At 40.6% G+C, this 15,012-nt stretch overlaps 1 protein-coding gene across 1 annotated transcript in view; it reads left to right on the forward strand.

The window, feature by feature from the left end:
• The window catches only part of cfap74 (cilia and flagella associated protein 74), a 132,118-nt gene that overhangs the window by 7,436 nt on the left and 109,670 nt on the right, over nt 1–15,012 (forward strand). Inside the window, exons 3-4 of the mRNA XM_033047890.1 lie at nt 6,049–6,136; nt 8,924–9,067. Coding sequence (XP_032903781.1) covers nt 6,049–6,136; nt 8,924–9,067 — 232 coding nt within the window. The remainder of the gene's footprint in view (nt 1–6,048; nt 6,137–8,923; nt 9,068–15,012) is intronic.

Genomic DNA, 15,012 nt, shown 5'->3' on the forward strand with positions numbered 1-15,012 from the left:
TATTATAATAAAGTAATTATACCAGCTATAACATAATTCTAACTAATTCAAGGTATGTTGCTACCACTGTGGATACCGCTGTGTCATAGAGATTTAGAGCACAGAAGTAAGCTTTTTGACCAAGCATGTCCATGCAAACCTTGTGCACTAATCCCATTTGCTTGCATTAGGACCTTGTGGGAGTGGCGGCGCCTAACGGCAGCGGCTCGACTACAGTCGTCTGTCTTTTTTTTTTTTTTTTTGTCTTGTTAAATGTATGTCTTTGAGTCAGTTTTTATTTATTTTTTAGCTGTGTATATGTGGGGGGTGGTGGGGGGGGCTGTGAGGGAAACCGTTAATCTCTTCCCTGTGCGGGGACCCGACTATTCCCTGTCGGGTCTTGGATGTCGTTGGGACTAACATCGTGGAGCTGGCGGCGACCTCCGGCCGGGACTAACCTGAGGGTTCCAGTTGCAGAGCCTGCGGAACTGACATCGCGGAGCTGGCCAACTTCGGAGCGGGAAGAGCTGTGGTGGCGTGCGGCTGCGACCCGACTTTTGGAGTTCGGAGGCACCGGCCGCAGACCCGGTGGACGGGAACATCGGGAGCTCGCAGGTCCCTGGTGGGAGACTGCTTTTCCGAGCTCCGCAACGGCGACTTCTCCCGCTGGAATCGCGGGTTTAAGGACATGGAGCCGGGGCCTAACATCGCCCGGCGTGGCTTAAACGGCCTCAGGACTTACCATCGCCCGCCGGGGGCTTTAACATCGGAGCCCCAGTTCGCCTCGACACTGCAGTTGGACTGCTGGACCGCGGGAGAAGGAACAAAGGGAAGAGATTAAGACCTTGCCTTCCATCACAGTGAGGAGATGTTGGAGACTCACTGTGATGGATGTTTATGTAAATTGTGTTAAGTGTGGATCTTGGATTGTTTTGTAATGTAAAAAACTAGAAATGGAATTTTGTTCAAACCTAGGTTTGAATGACAATAAATAGTATTCTATTCTATTCTATTCTATTCTATTCTATTCTATTCTATTCTATTCTATTCTATTCTATTCTATGTCTATCCATGCATTGCCTGTTTAAGTATCTGTCTAAATGCCTCTTAATATCCAATTCCACCACCTCCTCCTCCGGTAGCACGTTCCAGGATATCAAACACTCTCCATGTATTAATGTCATTGAAAGTATTATTCCATGTGGTTCAGGTACGTTGGCCTTGAGAATCAGCAGCTTTCCACGAATACCTAATAAATAAATATTTCAACAAGGGAAGATTTGGTAACCTCATTATATTTTTGTTTATTGAAAGTGATTTAAATCTAAAAAATGAAACAAATTAAAGTCAATTGTGGGATGTGTGGGCTGCCGGTCATTATAATTTGTGTATCTATATCTGCTCTTGCATAACTGTATCTCATCTTTTATTCCTTTTCTTGAATGTATACTGTGTGATTTTTCAGCATAGAATTCTAAATCAGTTCCTGGAATGTAACTTAGTCCTGTGTTCTGAAAGACACATTCATATTACACAGTTACAGAGAATGCTGGCTCAGTTAAGTTTGTTGCCTGAAAATGATTGATATTGTCACAGAGAAGGAAAGACGATAAAGCATCAAAAAACAAAATCTAGCACACTCTGTCTCTGACTTCTTTCATCATCACTTGCTGTTCTCTGAAGTTGGATGAATCAAATTTTAAAAATCCACATCCTTCTCATGTTGAACAAGAGCAAAATATTGTTTGTGATTCAGTGCATTTTGGGGCAGTTGTCCAAACTTCAGAGATAGTAATGAAGAGGTTTATCAGAAAAACGATGTGGCTGAGGGACTTAAGGTATGTGGAGAACCTGGGATTGTTTGAAGAAGGGTCTCGACCCGAAACGTCACCCATTCCTTCTCTCCAGAGATGCTGCCTGTCCTGCTGAGTTACTCCAGCATTTATTGTCTACCTGGGATTATTTTAGTTTAGTTTAGTTTAGAGATACAGGCCCTTTGGCCCACTGAGTCTGCGCCAACCAGCGATCACCCATACACTAGCTCTATCCTACACACTAGGGACCATGTACAGAAGCCAATTAACCTACAAACCTGTGTACATCTTTGGAGCGTGGGAGGAAACCGGAGCACCCGGAGAAACCCACAAGGTCAAAGGGAGAACGTATAAACGCCGTACAGACAGCACCCACAGTCGCGATTGAACCTGTACAGCAATTCTACCATTGCGCCATTGTACCATCTCAAATATTCACACAATGCAATGGCGAATAGTACATTAATGAAATAGGTTTTTGCTTTCCATGTAACTAGAAGAAAATATAATTGGATCAGTCTGAAGAAGGGTCCTGAACCAAAACGCTGTCTATCTATTTTCCTCCACTGATGCATTCTGACCCACTGAGTTCCTCAGCACTTTGATTTTTTTAAATCTAATTGGATGTAGCCCTTTTACTTTCAACATAGTCACAGATATATCCAAACATTTTAAAATTAAACTTAGCAGCAGCAGAAATATTTTAGGCAACGTAATTACTTAAGAAGATCCCAGACGTTGACTTTACCTTTGTCCTCATAAGGTCATAAGGAATAGGAGTAGAATTAGGCCATTCGGTCCATCAAGTCTACTCTGCCATTCCCCTGCCTTCTCCCCATAACCTCGGACATGCGTACTAATCAAGAATCTATCAATCAATGCCTTAAAAATATCCATTGACTTGGCCTCCACAGCCTTCTGTGGCAAAGAATTCCACAGATTCACCACCATTAAGAAATGCTCCTAATAAGTAAACCTCCTCTGGGCCCTCTCCAGAGCCAGCACATTCTTCCTCAGATATAGTGCCCATAATTGCTCATAATATTCCAAATGTGGCCTTACCAGCGCCTTATAGCGCCTCAACATATACAAGCCCTCTTGAAATAAATGCTAGCATTCAGTTTGCTTTCTTTATTACCGATTCGACTTGCTGGTTAACTTTTTGGGAATCCTGCACCACCACTCCCATGTCCCTTTGCACGTCCAATTTCTGGATTCTCATGCCTTTATTCCTACTACCAAATGCATGACTCCACACTTTGCTACACTATATTCCATTTGCCGCTTCTCTGCCCACTCTCCCAACCTGTCCAAGTCCTTCTGCGGGGTCCTTGCTTTCTCTACACTACTTGCTCCTCCACCTATTTTCATATCATCTGCAAACTTTGCCACAAAGCCTTCAATCCCTTCCTCCAAATCATTAATATACAATGAAGAGTAGCGGACCCAGCACCTTGCGAAACTCTTCAAATAATTCCAGCAAATTTGTCAAGCAAGACCTCCTTTCACAAAGCCATGCTGACTTTGGCCTATTTCATCGTGAACTTCGAAGTACTCCATAACCTCATCCTTTATAATGGACTCTAAAATCTTACCAACCACCGAAATCAGACTAACCAGCCTATAGTTCCCTTGTACTGTCCTCGCACTGCATGTTAAAATATCTGCAACCTCCGCGTTTATAAATTCCAGGCCAGGCTGAAGCGAAATACAAAACATTGGAAGCGATTTTTACCGAATGTTGGGCAAAGTCGAACCGCCTCCAATTCAGCACTGACAGCATTTTGGGTCAGAACCTCAGTCTCGAAGACAAGTGCTGTGGACAGACCCGTGGGTAGTGTAGCAAGTCTGGGTCTGAATATGGTTTAAATGCAGGAGAGTAGGTGGAATAACAGAGGGGGAGCAGTGAGGGAGAGTCTCACAGAACTCCCATCGGAGAGAGGAAGAGAACATCTACTAATTAGGCATAACCTTGAGGAGATTTTGCAGTGGAGCAATGAAATGGAGACTCAAGAAACTGCAGGTGCTGGAATCCTGAGCAAAAATTCAATACTCAGAAGAACTCAACGGGTCAGGCAGGGATAGACAACTTTTGAGTCGGGACCCATCTTCATACTCAATGTGGCACTATGGCTTCCCAATAAGCAAAATGGAATGGACGGGACCTGGTGCAGGTAGCCCCACTATATTGTCCAGAGGAGGGTGGCGAAAGTCAATCAAGCTAATGTTTGCTGAGTCATTAGTAAGTACAAGGAAGGCTCTTGAAACGTGGCGATCATCCTCCACAAGTTCAAAGGAGTAATGGAGGTTGGTTTGTTTCTGTTGCTTTACTTTCCCATTCCTCCCAGAAACTATAGCTTCTTCCAAATCCTCCCACTCTCACTTTTAACTTGAATATCTCTGTCATTTCTTACCCATGCCCTTTCTGAGATAAGTGACAGAATTGGTTTTGAAAGAATGTAGTCCCACTATTAGCTGGTACTAAATACAGTAATCATAACTGACAGCAGTGCACTTCCTTGATCTATTGCCATAGTTGTTTAACTGTAGTTACTGCTTTTTGCAGTAAATATGACCTGCTTTCATTACTGCTTTGACTGTTTTGTTACCAAATGTCATTTTATTACATAACTATTAACAGCTAATGACTGAAGAAGTATATTTATAACTGATTTATTTGTTGTAATCAAGTGACCATAAACATAGAGGACATTTACAAATCTATAATAGAAAACATTAAAAAAATAGGAAAAACATAATAAATTTAATTTGGAAATGGAAATGTCAAATTCTAAGGAGCGATGTAGGTTTTCAAACTGCTTCATATACAGTATTTTAATTTGGACATTTATCACAAAATTTGATATTATCAAAGAATTGATATTTTTTAAATGAAACATGCAATTTCATATTTGCAAGATGTTTTAATAGGTATTTGTATAAAATATTTATTTTATAGGATGGGTGTAAATGGATATATTGATAGAACTATATGTTAGGGGAATAGTATTTACTAGACTAAGTGGGAGCCAGCTCCCAGCATCACATGGGAGGGCTGGTCCCCCAATGCAATATTCCACCTCTCCACCAATTCCAATATTGGTGGCCAGTGGGGGGGGGGGGGGGGCTTTCTGGAGCGCTAGTATGGGTGTTGTGCGCTGAAGAGACTGGTTTCCAGAGGGCTAGTATGGATATTTTGGGCCGAATGGATTCTTGGGCTGGCGGTTCAGTCACTCAAGCCTGTTGTGCTGGCAGCTCACTCACTCACGGCTGGTGGGCTGGCAGTTGACACGGCTATTCCTTGAAATTACATTTCAAGCAGGGTGCAAGGCCACCAAATTCAAGTGCAGTTTCATACCACTTCAAGCAGGGTGCAAGGCCACCAAATTCAAGTGCAGTTTCATACCATTTCAAGCAGGGTGCAAGGCCACTAAATACAGCGAGTCGTACCTCTCCCTCCCCCATCTTGCAGAGACTGATCCACGCCCACACTTCCGGGTTTTATAGCCCCTCCCCCTCCCACCAGAAGGGGCGTGATTGTGTGGAGAGAGAATCTCAACATTTTTTAAACACTAATAACTCTTTTATTTTTCATCGATGGGAATAATCCTCTTGTCCTGCGCAGCGAAGGGGGACTGAGTAAGATGGCCAAAAATCACAGCCATAAGTGGCAGCGTTTTTTCTAAAATCATTATACAGAGCAACAGGAAGTGGTCAAGATGAGACTTTTGGTAATATAGATGTTGAGGCTTTGGGATAACATGATTTCACAAGTCAACAATGCAATTAATTGAGTATTCAGATTTCTACTGTGCGGCTGAGCTAAAGAAGAGCAAAATATTTGAATAATTAATCTAAGCTTTAACATCTAGGAAAAAAATAATCTTCAAAAAAAAAAAAAATGCTTTTGAAGATTTAACATACCATCAATCTTCAAATATGTATTGTTATTTTAAATTTCCAGATTGGATGAAACATGGCTTCAGGAATGTTTGTGTTCATACAATAAATATTGCAAACAGCTTTCAAAACTATCTTTGCCTGTTCTATTTAGCCAGACTCTTGTATGGTACTTTAAAAAGGCAAAATGGAAAATTCAACAGCGGTGTATACCTTAGTAACATGGCAGATGTGGTGTATCAATAGATGTCATGGAGAAATTACTGTGTAAGCCAAAACATTTTTTTATCACTTGTCCACTTAAAGGTTTCAACTTTCTATCTGATAAATGTTTTCTATTTTTGTTTTGGTGGAGGAATGGACGAGCAGCTTTGTGAACAATATGAGGCAATGATGGAAAGTGACGATGAAATTCAATCTGAAGATGACTTCGAAATTTCTCGGTGAGTTGGTGTAATTTCACTGAATGCTGCGCAAAGGGCTTCACATGAATTAGCATGGGCAGGAAAATGGAATTGATCTAATTATGTGCCACAATTTCATAGAATCATTCAGCACAGAAACAGGCCCTCTTGGTCAACCATGTCCTTATCCACGCTAATTCAGTTTAGTGGTAAAATGATGTGATGGTCTTACCTCAATTATGCTCCTTTGACTTTGAATACCTGATCATGAAATGCTGTCCCTTTTATCTTATGTGAGAATTCACCTCTACCATCTTGTTAGCCTCTAATCCTCTGCTGCCCCTGTCCCATACGTCTTGGTGGCAGGTCAGATCTGCTTTCATGAGGATAAACTCTCAGAAAATGGCCAGCCTGGATGGACTCCTTGGGTGTGTTCTGAAATTATGCACCAACCGACCGGCCACAGACTTCACCAACATCTTAAACTTCTTACTTCAACAGTCAATTATCCACATCTGTTGCAAGGAAACCTTCATCATTCCAGTCCCCAAGAAAAAATAAAGTGACCTGTCTCAATGACTACTGCCCAGAAAATCTAACATTGACCATAATGAAGTTCTTTGAAAGACTGGTATAGCTCACATCTGCATCCGTCTCTCAGACAATTGAGACCCCTTACAATTTACGTTTAGTAAAAATATGTCTTCAGAGGATGTCGAGTTCCTTCCACTACATTCAGCTCTGGATCACCTTGACAATAAGAATACCAGCGTCAGGATGCCATTCATTGACTACAGCTCAGCCTTCAACACCATAAATCCATAAACACCATAATAAGCTCATCTCTAAACTCCTGGACCTCCTTTTATATCTGGTTTCTGGATGTCATGACTGGTAAAGTTCAGTTGATTAGAATCTGTTACAATACTTCTGCTACCCTGATCCTCAACACTGGTGCCCCCTCAAGGTTGTGTGCTCAGCCCTTTTCTTGTACACCCTGTACACCCAGGTCTGTGTGGCCAAGTATAGCGCAAACTACTTCTTTATGTTTGACAATGACACCAGTGCTGTCAGCCAGATTAACTCTAATGAGACAGAGTACAAGAAAAACATCACAAACCTTGTGACATAGTCTCATAACAACAAGGACACCCCTAACTTCAGCAAGATTAAAGAGATGTTTGTTGACTTATGGATGCAGCGGGGTGTGAAAACAACCCTGTCTTCATCAATGGAACTGCTGTACAGATTATCCACTTCTTCAAGTTCCTCAACATCCATATCACTCGCAACATAACTTGGTCCCTTCGCATTGTTGTGGCGATCAAGAAAGTATATTTGTGTATTTAGTTTCTTGGGAGTCCAAGAAGATTTGGCATTTGCATGTTATAGAAAGTGTTCTGATGGGATGCATCTCACTACTATGCTCTTGACTGCCTGAACCTGCAGAGAATGGTGAACACAGCCCAGTTCATCACAGACTCATCACTTCCTTCCCTCCAGTCCACCTTCATTGTGCATTACATCAGGATGGCTGGAAGTATCGTCAAGAACCCCTGTCACCCTGTCAATTCCCTTTTCTTTCTTCTATCTTTTGGGAGAAGATACAGGAGCATGAAAGCCCAAACATCCAGACTGAAAAACAGCTTATTTTCCATTACTTTTCGACCGCTGAACTAATCACCACTTTCACATCTCCTTTTCGAAGGTGCTGGCACATATACTCTGATTCTTAACTCTATCTCATTCTGTTCTTCCATTATTGCCCTTTAGTATTTTTTTTGCACGTTCAGATCATACTGCAATGTATCTGCACTATATGATTCTATGACTATCATCACTGCGGCTATACTGTTTGTTCTGTCAACTTAATGTGAACAATGTGAATGTCATTACACCTCGTGTATATGACAATAAACTAATCTAAATCTGATTTTATTATCCATCACTAATTTTTCTTCAGAAGGTGAACGACAGGCAGTCATGATGAAGATGCTTCCATAGATTGGCAGGAGTTCCAGGATTTAGAGCCAGTTACAATTAAGGAAATATGTTATATTTCCAAAACCAGCCTGGTGTGTGGTTCGAAGGGAACCCTACGGATGCCGATGTTCCATACAGTAACGATCATCCGGTGGTTATTGAAATCAAACATAACTAGTGTAAAAACCTCCACAATGTGCATTTACCCTGAAATAGTGTCCATAAGTAACCTTTCCTCTACTGGCCATCAGCCGTTGTCATATTATGACTTAAGGGGATTTCAGGGTAGAGAAAAAAACTTAAAGGAAAATAGAGAAATAGAGATTTAGGAAGTGAATTCCAGAGCTTTGATTCTAAGCCCCTGAAGGCATGGCCATTTGTGGTAGGATGACAACATTTCTGAATGAACAACCAGAATAGAGTTAAAGTTTAAAATAGGAATGGCCCTGGTGGCAAAGAGAAACAGGAGTTCTCCTGGGTTCTTGGGCATCCATTTACAGCCTCCGTAAACTGAGAGCACAGGGTTTCTTTTTTGCTAACATAACGTTGGACCTTTTTATCCAAAGCTAATTATCAGACTGGCAGATACAACCACCTGCCATGCTTGCACATTTTGTTTGAATTAGTTAATATTAGGGTTGGATCTGGTCTGTTGAACTGAGATCCATGAGTTAACAGACTCCATTGCAAGGGACAATTGAGGTTTTTGTTTACTTGTAGCATTTCTACTTTTCAAACCCATGTTTGATGTATTATACTGCCAACTGAGTTAGTTGATGACAAAATTTGGCACGCTGTGCCTTGATTGAGAATTAATAACATAATTTATTATCTTCTTTTGAGGGAGGAAAGTGAAGAGGAAGTTGATTCTTCACATAAGAAAGGGTGGAGCTACTATGAGAAGAGAGAGATTCGAAAACGCCGGAGAATTGCGAAGGAACTTGAATTTCTACTTTTGGAAAAAGATTTGGAAGTCAAAAAAATAAGGTATTTTGCAGTTTCAATAGAGGGCGGCTAGCAGTAGAGCTACTGCCTTACAGCGCCAGAGACTCGGGTCGATCCTGACTACGGTTGCTTGTCCGTACAGAGTTTGTACGTTGACCCCCTGACCTGCATGGGCTTTCTTCGAGATATTCGGTTTCCTCCCACACTCCAAAGACGTACGGTTTGTAGGTTAATTGGCTTGGTATAAAAAAATGTAGAAGTTGTTCCCTGGTATGTGGAGGGTAGTGTTGGTATGCTGGGATCGCTGGTCGGTCGGTGCGCACTCAGCGGGCTGAAGGGCCTGTTTCTGCACGGTATCTCTAAATGAAACTAAACTAAACTAAACTGAGTCTTCCAGAATTTTAATATTTAATATTTTTAGGATTAGAACAAACATTGGAATAGCTATCTACATATGGGTGTAATTAATGGTGAGAATTTTCCTTACACTTTCAAAGTTAAATATGGGCATGAAGGGGTGCTCCATAATACATTAATTTTTGCCTTATCCAAATTGAAAATCATTGATGGCACTATGTCAGGATATGTGACTGGGGGTTAAGCTACATTGCCAATTAGCTGTCTGCAGGTAAAGAACATTCAACTCATATTGGTGAAAGAAAATCAGGGAATGTAACTGATGTCTTTCTCAGAGAAGAAGATTTGACTGAGCACAACCAATGTCTTTTTCATGCTTCTGCCACTTATTTTACTTGCCTTCATGCCAAGATTTAATTTACGGTGGGTGATGTACAGTTCAACTGTTTTCCATTTTCAATAAAACATGTCAAAAGTGAGGCCTGCTTGATGTAAAATATTTTCCTCAGTTTGCAATTTGAGAATTTATGGAAAAATATAGGGATACCCAATGTGCCAAACACAGAGTGTTGACACTGACAAATCACTTCGCTGAACGCCCAATATCAGAAACGCAACAGATAGTTCCGCAGGCAAGACTGAAGCAAATATTGAAAATGATTATTGAACTTTAATATCTTGCTGCAATGTAATCAAGATTCTGCACTGGTTCCTTCCATGGATGAAAATGGCATGTGTGTGTGGTCCCTTGTGGTGGCTTGTTTCTTTTGTGACTGCTCGTTCTTACAACACAGTGATGAATGTATGAGATATACAAAATCATGAGGGGCATAAGTTCATAAGTTATAGGAGCAGAATTAGGCCATTCGGCCCATCAAGTCAACTCCGCTATTCAATCATGGTTGATCTATCTTTCCCTCTCAACCCCATTCTCCTGCCTTCTCCCCATAACCCTTGACACCCTTACTAATCAAGAATCTGTCAATGTCTGCTTTAAAAATATCCATTGACTTGGCCTCCACAGCCGTCTGTGGCAATGAATTCCGCAGATTCACTACCCTCTGACTAAAGAAATCCCTCCTTATCTCCTTTCTAAAGGTATGTCCTTTTATTCTGAAGCTTTGGCCACTTGTCCTAGACTCTCGCACTAGTAGAAACATCCTCTTCACATCCACTCTATCCACGCCTTTCACTATTGGTGAATGAATGAATAAAGTAAACGCTCACTGTCCTTTTCCCATTTTTAGGGGATTTTAAAACTAACTGGCATTGGCTTATGGTTAGAGTGGAGAGATCTAAGAGGGACCTTGGGGCCAACCTTTTCACTCAGAGGGTGGCCTCTATCGGGAATGGTTGCCAGAGCAAGCTACAGAAGAGGATACAGTTATGACTTTCAAAAGATATTTGGATAGATATATGGATAGGAAGAATTTAGAGGGCAATGGGCCAAATGCAAGCACGGAGACTAGCTAACATGGTCAGCATTGATTGCAGCAGTATGTACTGAATGTATTGGTTATCACAATAGAGTCCGTCAACCATCAAACTTCAACCTTTAACACTTTAAAAGAATGCTGCATTAACCTTTCAAGCAATCTCACCTTTTTATGTCAATTTTATTATGTTGAAATGCGCCTACTCGCAATAACTCTGGTCATTTATTTATTTAACATTTAGCGTTTAGAGATACAGTGTGGCAATGGGTCCTTCGGCCCACCATCCAAACCAATCATCGATCTCCCATGTACTAGTTCTATGTTATCCAACTCACATTAATGTGCCAGTGGGATTCTTCCAATTAATGCGCCAGACGTGCTTGAGATTTGCATCACCTATACACCTCTAAGTGGTTTAGGTTTAGGTTAAGCTGAAAAGGCGATATACATCACTTGGAAAACACACATGCAATTGAATTTCTAGACCACGGTACTAAATTTCCTACTAGAATTACTTGCTGCATCCCGCCACACTTCATTTCCAGCATGTTTCCATGGCTCTTATATTTTGCAGAACCATGGGCCCAGTAAAGCTCAGAGATATTCAGAGTCATTTAAACACTGTTTAAAAGCATTTACTTAATGAAACAGCAAATAAAAGAAAAATACGCCCTTCAGTTCAGTACATTCTTACTCAGTCCCTGGGCATATTGCTGAGGTCAGGAATAGCGTGTGGGAGATCAGAAGGGCTAATATGCAACCTCCAGCTCATTCGGGATCCCTGTGTTACAGTGGACAAGTACAGAAAGGAGTCCACCTGTTTACTGTGGCTAGCTAATGGTCCGCTGCAGAATGGATGGATCCTCTTAAAGTCAAGCATCTAATTTGGCATCAACTTTATCCTTAACAGAGATTCTGGATGGGCTATTATTTAAAGATAATGAACAAATGAAGGTCCACCTTTATCAGATTGGATTCTAGGATTGTATATATTCAATTTAATTTTAGCCTTAACAGAGATTCTAGGTGGGCTATTATTTAAGGATAATGAACAAATGAAGTTCCATCTTTATTGTATTGGATTCCATGATTGTATATATTCAATTCTAAGGCAGCGGCAATGACAATTATCACCCAGCTCGACTCCACTTGATTTATTCACTAGATATGAAGGAGCAAATGTGTTTTAGACAACCAAATGTTCATTTTTATACAAATAAAATATTAGTGAAGATTGAAATTAAACAAATCTATCAATACTTCCATGATGGTCTCAACAAAATTGTTTTCCCTTAAATAATGCGGCACTTTTTTATTCTGTGGCATCTTGCTGTTTGGCAGCTCATTTGCAGATGGGTTGTTACGAGGTTGGGAATGATCTATGGCAGTAATTAGAGCATCTCACTAAGGAATTCTGACACTTTATTGCTTCATTGCTCTTTAAGCTGTTCAGATTCCTATAAAATAATTCCAGGATTAGAACTGTCTCTGCCAACCCTGCCATTCGTGTTCCATTATAAGGCTCATCGTTTTTTTCCTTCATTTCAGCCAATTACGAATAGATGTGTTAATGTGGATATTTATTGATATTTATCTAATATGAATTAGTATTTGATTGCTTGTCAGACCATAGTCCAGTTTACTTGTTGCTAAAACACAGATTGCTGGAGGAACTCAGCGGGTCAGGCAGTATCTGTGGAGTTCCACCCGCTGATTCCTCCAGCAGTCTGCTGTTTTGCTCAAGATTCTAGCAACTGCAGTCTCTTGTGTCTCCGGTCTATTTGTAGATTGTTTACATGTCTGCTAACTGCATTCAAGTTTAGTTTATTACGTGTTTACGAAATAGTTTTCAGCAGTGCTGTTTTTTGTAGACAAGGACGTGCTGGTAAGCAGATCAATTAAAAATTCGGCTACATTTATCAACAATTTTTCCATCTATGTGCCCACTCTTCTCCATTGGTTTTGTGACCCATCAACTAATTTAATAAACTAATAACTACAAAGTATAAAATCAACTTTTTAGTTAAGTAAAAAGTAAAGCTCAAGAAAATCTACTCTTTAACATTTTAGAGGTGAGTGTATTCTGTACCATCAAGAGAAACTCTGCTTTTCTGCTGTATCTTCTTAAGATCTCATTTCTGTAAGAGAAAATGCAATTTGCCTGAGATTTGCAGCAAGTATCAGATGCCATGTTTGCTACACTAATGATACACTCTCACTCTTCCTCATCACAAGAATCATCACATCTAATGTGATCAGTTCAATAACTTCAATAATGAAAATGAGCTAAGGTTATGCATTGTGATATAAAATGATAATAAATGCAGATTAGGTAACAATATGGGTCTCGTGCTAATTTTGGCTGCTTAAGGTTTACGACTGAGTAATGAGTTGCCAACATCACGTTGACAGTCATTACATGTCCTTCACTTTTAGCTCAAACTATAATTATTCTAATTAGGCATCTGCGATCCCTGGCAACAAAATGCATTTTTGGTGTAGAAATTTATGTAACTTCTTGGCAAAGCAGTTCCTAAAGATAAGTATTTTTTGATGTAGCCATAAAGGATAAGAAGGCACATAATATAGAATATAGAAACAGGCCATTTGGCCCATGATGTCTGTGGCAACCATGATGCCAAATTAAATTAACCCCTTCTGCCCATACATGATCGATATCCCATTCCTTGCATTAAAAATCCTTGCATCTTAAATATCACTATAATATATAATATTTAAAGCTATGGCCTTTAGCCTTTGACATTCCTGCCCTCTGACTGCCTACCCTGTCTATACCTCTCATGATTTTATAAACTTCTGAGGTACTTTTATTTAGAACATAGAACAGTACAGCACAAGAACAGGCCATTCGGTCCACAATGTCTGTGCCAATTGTTGGTGTTTTCCCGGAAGCCATACTTTGCTTTGGTAACTTCTATCATATATTTCAGGAAAAATCCTCGAGAAACATTCAATTGTTCAGAATTTAAATTAAAAAATATATTTGGCTCAAATATCAAACTGGGATCAAATATGATGGAGGTTGAAAGAAGCTGACAGGTTTTGTTGGGTTCAAAGCACATATTACCTCCAGCAAAGAATGAGATTCGTAGAGTAATGCACTACGGAAACAGGCCCCTCAGCCCAACTAGTCCATGCCGATTAAGATGCTCCATTTCCATTTCCCCACGTCTAGTTCATTTCTCTCTAAACATTCTCTACCCATTTACCTGTCCAAATGTATTTTAATGTATCTGCCTCAACTACCTCCTCTGGCAGCTCATTCCATATACACAACACCCTCTGTGTGTAAAAAGTTGCCACACTGGTTCCTATTAGATCTTTCCCAACCCACCTTAAACCTAGTTTAAATCTTAAATCGAGTTCTCCATTCCCCTATCCTGGAAAAAAAAGATGCATAGGGTGCATTCACCCTATCTATGCACCTCATGGATGTATACACCTCCATAGGATCACCCCTCAGCCTCCTGCTCTCCAAGGAATAAAGTCCTAGTCTGTCCAATCTGTCCCCATAGTTCAGGGCCTTGAGTCCTGGCAACGTACTCATAAATCTTCTCTGCACTCTTTCCAGCTTAATGGCATATTTCCTAGCGACCAGAACTGAACACAACAACCCAAGTGCAACCTCACCAACCTCATGTATAACTATAACATAATTTCCCAACTTCTATACTCAGTTCCTTGACTGATTAAGTGCCAAAAGCATTCTTTATTATCCTATCCACCTGAGGCACCACTTTTAGGAAACCATATGCTTGTACTCCTTGGTAGACACAAATGCTGGAGTAATTCAGCAGGACAAGCAGCATCACTGGAGAGAAGGAATGGGTGATGTTTCGGGTCAGTCTGAAGAAGGGTCTTGACCCGAAATTATTAGAGGCACAGATAGGATAAACAGTCTGAACCTTTTTTCCAGGATGAGAATGTCAAGGATCTAAGGGCATTGCTTTAAGGTCAGGGGGGTAAAATATAAAGGAGACATGTGGGCAAGTTTTTTTAGAGTGGTGGATGCCTGGAACATGCTGCCGGTGGTGGTGGTAGAGGCAGATACAACAATGGCGTTTAAAAGGCATTTAGATAAGCATGTGGTTATGCAGGGAGTGGATGGATAGGAATCACAAGCAGGTAGAGGAGATTAGTTTAACTTGGCATGGCATTCGGCACAGATATTCT

This window comes from Amblyraja radiata, chromosome 31, assembly GCF_010909765.2.
Source record: "Amblyraja radiata isolate CabotCenter1 chromosome 31, sAmbRad1.1.pri, whole genome shotgun sequence".
Classification (NCBI taxonomy): Eukaryota; Metazoa; Chordata; class Chondrichthyes; order Rajiformes; family Rajidae; genus Amblyraja; species Amblyraja radiata.